This window comes from Gekko japonicus, unplaced genomic scaffold (assembly GCF_001447785.1).
Source record: "Gekko japonicus isolate JY-2015 unplaced genomic scaffold, Gekko_japonicus_V1.1 scaffold838, whole genome shotgun sequence".
Lineage (NCBI taxonomy): Eukaryota > Metazoa > Chordata > Lepidosauria > Squamata > Gekkonidae > Gekko > Gekko japonicus.
The window spans coordinates 701,480-707,124 of NW_015177034.1; the positions used below are offsets into that span (position 1 = coordinate 701,480).

Genomic DNA, 5,645 nt, shown 5'->3' on the forward strand with positions numbered 1-5,645 from the left:
GGGGGTTAGTTCTCCTATGTCTGTACAGGAGGTGGCGCAGGCCCTCTGGAGAGGTGGCAGATAAATTTCTAAATGAATGAGTTCATGTGGGTAGGGGGCCGTTCCCTCTAAGGTGAGTTAGTGTGGGCCAGCTCACAGTTTTTTAGCCTCCAGCTCACAGTTTTTTGCCCTAGCTCAGGAAGGAGGGGATCCAGAGCAAACTAAGTGATGCAGCAGCCAAATCACTTGTTCACAACTTTAAGGCCAGGAGCTCACAGAGTAGAATCTTTGCTCACAGGACTCCACAGCTTAGAGGGAGCGTTTTTTGGGGGGGATTGCAAGTTCAGCTGCTCCCCGCTGATAATCCCTGCATGTGGAGAGCTAGAGCATCAGCAGCCGGGCTAGGATGGGGTTGGAGCTGTAGTGGGCGTGGGGGGGTCGGGGACAGAGCGGCCTGTGGTTTTTTGGCGGGGGGGGTGGGGGGGACCGCCCTGAGCCGCGCCTGCCGGGAAGGAGCTGACCGCCTGTCCCTCGCGCCGTCTTCCCTGTCGTCAGAACAGCCCGGCGTTTAAGGACCTCGTGTCCAGGTGCCACCAGCGGGCGGCCAACACCATCGTCTCCGGGGCCATCCGGAACGGCGGTCTCTACGTCAAGCTGGGCCAGGGCCTGTGTGCCTTCAACCACCTCCTGCCCCCCGAGTACATCAACACCCTGCGGGTCCTGGAGGACAAGGCCCTCAAGCGCGGCTACAAGGAGGTGGGCAAGATGGGGCTGGGGTTGGGGGGGGGGAAGGTTCTTTTTTTTTTTGAACATTTTATTAGGATATATTAAAAAGTTAAACATATATCAATACTTAATTCATTATACATCCTTTCCTCCTCAATTCCCTCCCCCCCTTTTCGGCTTCCCACAGTGCTCCAACCTCCTGCCCCATTCTTATATTCACTTCATTCCCCTCTTTTTTCACAATACATCTCTACGTAACTTATCTTTCAATTGTTATTCAAATACATTTATCTATTTTCTACTTCTTATAACTTTCAGTAGTTATCAAAGCAAATCAAATTGTCTTTTACATCCCAGTGTTTTTCTAAATACTCTTTAAAGTCTTTCCAGTCTGCAAAAAATTCTTCTGCTTCCAAGTTGTTAAGTTTCCTTCTCATTTTGTCCATTTCCACCATAAAAAGTAGTTTTTTAATCCATTCCCCAATCTCAGGGACCTTATCTTGTTTCCAACATTGGGCATATGTCATTCTGGCAGTTGGGGGGGGGGGTGGTTCTCATGCTGGCAGAAGCGTGGGCAGACCAGGACACCGTCCAAAGCCAATGGTGTTTGAATTGTGCATAACTGCGTCTCGTCTTGCGCAGGGTGTGTTTCCTGGTCCTTTGGTCCTCCTGCTTACATTTTCCTGTGTGACCTTTCAGGGGTCCCCAACGCGGTGCCCGCAGGCACCCCGGCTCCAGCCGACCCCTTTCCCCGTGCCCGCCAAGTGCTTTTAGGATGTGGATGGGGCTAGATGGGGCTTTTGCCCAGCCCGGCTTCCGATTGGCCGTGCAGAGTAAAAGGCATCCTGTAAACAGAAGAAAAGAGACAGAGTCCAGGAGCACTGTAAAGACCAGCAGTATTTGTGGCAGGGGAGGAGATGAAGACGTGAGCCAGTGACTCGCGCAAGCTCCTCCCCCGCCGCACATTTTGTTAGTCTTGAAGGTGCTGCTGGAGTCTTTGAAGTCTTTCCAATCTGCGAAAAATTCTTCTGCCTCTTGATTGTTAAGTTTTCTTGTCATTTTGTCCATTTCAACCACGAAAGTTAACTTTTTTATGCTTTCCCAGATCTCTGGTACTTTTTCTTCCTGTTTCCAACACTGAGCATATGTCATTCTAGCTGTTGCAATCATATACCACATTAGAGTTCGTTTTGCAATATTAACTTCTTCCATTAACTTCCTGCCCTTAACTGATTTTTGAAGCATCATTATACGCTCCATAAAAAAGATTTCTCCCAAAATCAAATGGGTCTCATATTGCCCAAATCTTCTGGGAGATAAATCTAGGTTGGCTGGAGAGATAACTTTTTGTTTCCGTCTTGTTATTCAAGTTAGCCGTTTCATATTTGGGCCTGAAGTGCTAGCTGCAACAGATATACCAAGTCAAAGAGGGGATATGCCAGTTTTTTTAAAACCTGTGGCTCTCAGGGTTCAGAATTTAAAATGCGGAGGTTAAACCAGAGGAGAGGCTTTTTGAGGTGCTGTGTGTGGGATTGTGCACTGCATTTTTATTTACAGATCACTTTGAAAGAGCATCTTTGATGGCCGTGTTGGTCGTCTGCTGTAGAGCAGCAAGATTCAAGTCCAGGTCTCTTAAGGCAGAGGTGTCGAACTCATTTGTTACGAGGGCCGGATCTGACATAAATGAGACCTTGTTGGGCCGGGCCCTGTGTGTCGTAAAATGTAATGCCAGGTAGCGGAGATATAAACGTTATAAAGGACACAAACACAAAGGGCTTTTTTTTTTACTTAAAATAAAAACACGCTTAAATCATTAGCACTCTTGCAATATTTTGTTTATTTAACAGTGGCTGCGGTCACACGGAACATTAGCCACGCTAGAGAGACAGAAGATAGGCGGATTTTCCGGGCGCGATCTCACCGCCACATCTGGGAAGCATAGAGCTCCCGTGGCTCACCCGAGGCTTCCCGCCGAAGATGCGGGGTAAAAAACTGGTACCTCCAAGGTACTAGTTTCCGGTAACCGCGGGGCAAGGGCGGGCGTCTGATCGTGTTTCCATTGGCATCCGGCGCCCGCCCATGTCCCCTTGCAAAAAGGTTTTTTTCCCCCCAAGTCTCCATGGATGCGCACAAGCACCCAACGAAGCATGCGCATACTTTGGTCTACAGAAAAAACAAACCCGTTTGCCGCACCGTGCCGCTTCTTTGCCACGCCGCAGGGACCTCCATGGGACGTCTGATTGTGCAACCGCACCTTATTTTGCCCCGGGGCAAACAGCCCCGCCCCCCCCCCCCCCGCGATATCCGGCCCGTGTGACCGGGGCGAGTGTCTGATAACTGGCACCTCTTGCTCTGAATTATTACATCAAAATCTCTGTGCCGTGGCAATCTCAAGTATGCTGTTCAGGTGCGTATCTGTAAGCTGCAAACCTACAATGACGCAGCAGCAGCAGAACTGGAAGAAGAAGCAGAAGACAGCCAGCTCCACTGCGGGCCACATGTTTGACACTCCTGCTTTAAGGTGCTCCTGGACTCAAATCTAGCCTCTTTTAAGGTTGTTTCTAGACGGTGTTTTATGCAAACACACGGTGTGCAACCCCCGCCCAGAATGGGACCGGTGTCTGTTGAGGAACCTGTGGGGAAAGCTATCTGCTCAGGGCAGCCTGTTCTGAATCTAACACAGGAATAAAACACAATCCTTCTTTGACAGCATTCTTTTCGGTTTTTTTTTTTTTTGAGAATGCCGATGTAGAAAAGCATGCTTGTTTTTATGAACAATTGTGTCAGATGATGCAATTGACTGTGTCTTGCGAAAGGACTTCTAAAAACTCTGTACAGTCCCAAGTCCCTCCCGCTGACTCGGCTCCTCCCATTGGTTCTCTTGGCGCCGCCGCAGGTGGACGAGCTCTTCTTGGAGGACTTCAACACCAGGCCCGACCAGCTGTTCCGGGAGTTCGACTACCAGCCGGTAGCCGCCGCCAGTCTGGCCCAGGTGCACCGAGCCCGGCTGCAGGACGGCACCCCAGTGGCCGTAAAGGTGAGGGGCTCTTGGGGGGTGGGGGGAGACGCTGCGTGATCTGGCCTTCAAGAGACCCGGCTGCATTCGGAGGCTGGGGGACCATGCACAATATTGCGGGGGGGGGGTTGTCTGTGCCCTGCCTTTCCCCATATGTTCCCCCAAGAGCACTGCGATCTGGAACGCAAAATCGTCTGCCCCCCCGGGCCTAGGGACGCCAAGTTAGCGGCAACTAGGACCAGGGCATTCTCCCCGGCGGCACCAACGCTGTGGAACGAACTCCCTCATGAGATCAGAGCCCTACGGGACCTCCAGCTGTTCTGTAGAGCCGTTAAAACGGCGCTGTTTCGCCAGGCGTTCCAACAAGAACCGATTACGCTGTTGGTGTTGCACTAGCAAAAGACGCCTGTTCCTTGGGAGGAAAGCGATGGCGAACCTCAACAGCATGATAAAAAGTAGAGACATCACCCTGCCAACAAAAGTCCGCATGGTCAAAGCAATGGTATTCCCAGTAGTCATGTATGGCTGCGAGAGTTGGACTATAAGGAAGGCCGAGCGCCGAAGAATAGATTCTTTTGAACTATGGTGCTGGAGAAGACTCTTGAGAGTCCCTTGGACTGCAAGAAGATCAAATCAGTCAATCCTAAAAGAAATCAACCCTGACTGTTCCCTGGAAGGCCAGATAATGAAACTGAAGCTCAAATACTTTGGCCACCCAATGAGAAGGGAGCACTCACTGGAGAAGACCCTGATGCTGGGAAAGACTGAAGGTCAAAGAAGACGGGGACGGCAAAGGATGAGATGGTTAGACAGTGTCATCGATGCAACGAACATGAAATTGAGCAAACTTCAGAGGACGGCGGAAGACCGGAAGGCCTGGCGTGATCTGGTCCATGGGGTCGCGAAGAGTCGGACTCGACTGTGCAACTGAACAACAAGAAGAATTAGCTGGGATTTTATGGAACTATTTTATATGTTGTAATTGTTGGTTTTAACCGAATGTTAGTTTTAAATTGCTTGTAAGCCGCCCTGAGCTGCTTCAGCGGGAGGGCGGGGTAGAAATTTAATAAATAAAACTAAAAAAATAAATAAATTTTCAGGGGCGAGCCCCTCCCCCTTCACATTCCCCTCTCGCCCTGCAGGTCCAATACATCGACTTGAGGGACCGGTTCAATGGCGACATCTGGACGCTGGAGCTCCTGCTGCGGATCATAGAGATGATGCACCCCAGTTTTGGGTTCAGTTGGGTCTTGAAGGTACCAGCAGGAGGGGTCCCGGCTGTGGGTGCCCCGTGGGTGCTGAATTTAGCTGGGGGTGGGCGGCACCTGCCCGCCATTTGGAGACTGGCCCTTCTTGCAGACCCGCACAGCCACGCCTCTGAAAGGACGTGACCCTCCACCTCCGAAGCCGAGATTTTGTACAGACCACCTCTCTTTGCTTTGCGAGGGTTTCTTCATGTGCGTTGCTTGCAGAGAGGGAAGGAAGGAATCAGGGCCTGGGAAGGAGAAAGGCAGGACTCTCGGGGGCGCTGGGCACGCGGGTGGGGTGTGTGGGGCTGAGCCAGACACCCCCAGGCAGCAAGAACCCATCTCTTTTTTAAAAAAGTAAAGCGGGAGGAATTAGCCAGGGTGCTTGAGGTCCCGTTCTGTACATGGGGGCACCCTCTTCTGGCTTTGGGGTCTGCCCTAAGTAACTGAGGGTATTACGTAAGAACACAAGAGAAGCCGATGCTGGATCAGGCCAATGTGGCCCATCCAGTCCAGCACTCTTTCTGTCTCACTGTGGCCGAAAGAATCAGAATTGTTGCTTAGGCTGGCAGAAGGGATTAACTTGCAGTGGCTGAGAAGTGTCATCTTAATGGTTGACAGGAGCCACCAGGAGGTCCAGCAGTGGGGCCAGGACACTAGGAGCCCTCCCACTGCTG

General features: G+C 51.2%; 1 protein-coding gene across 2 annotated transcripts in view; it reads left to right on the forward strand.

Moving 5' to 3' along the window:
• Positions 1-5,645, forward strand: part of ADCK5 (aarF domain containing kinase 5) — a 32,131-nt gene that overhangs the window by 12,588 nt on the left and 13,898 nt on the right. Inside the window, exons 5-7 of one of the 2 annotated variants that reach the window (XM_015427959.1) lie at positions 535-735; positions 3,602-3,742; positions 4,864-4,977. In XM_015427959.1, the coding sequence (XP_015283445.1) occupies positions 535-735; positions 3,602-3,742; positions 4,864-4,977 (456 nt within the window). The remainder of the gene's footprint in view (positions 1-534; positions 736-3,601; positions 3,743-4,863; positions 4,978-5,645) is intronic. The other variant, XM_015427960.1, reaches the window with a different exon arrangement.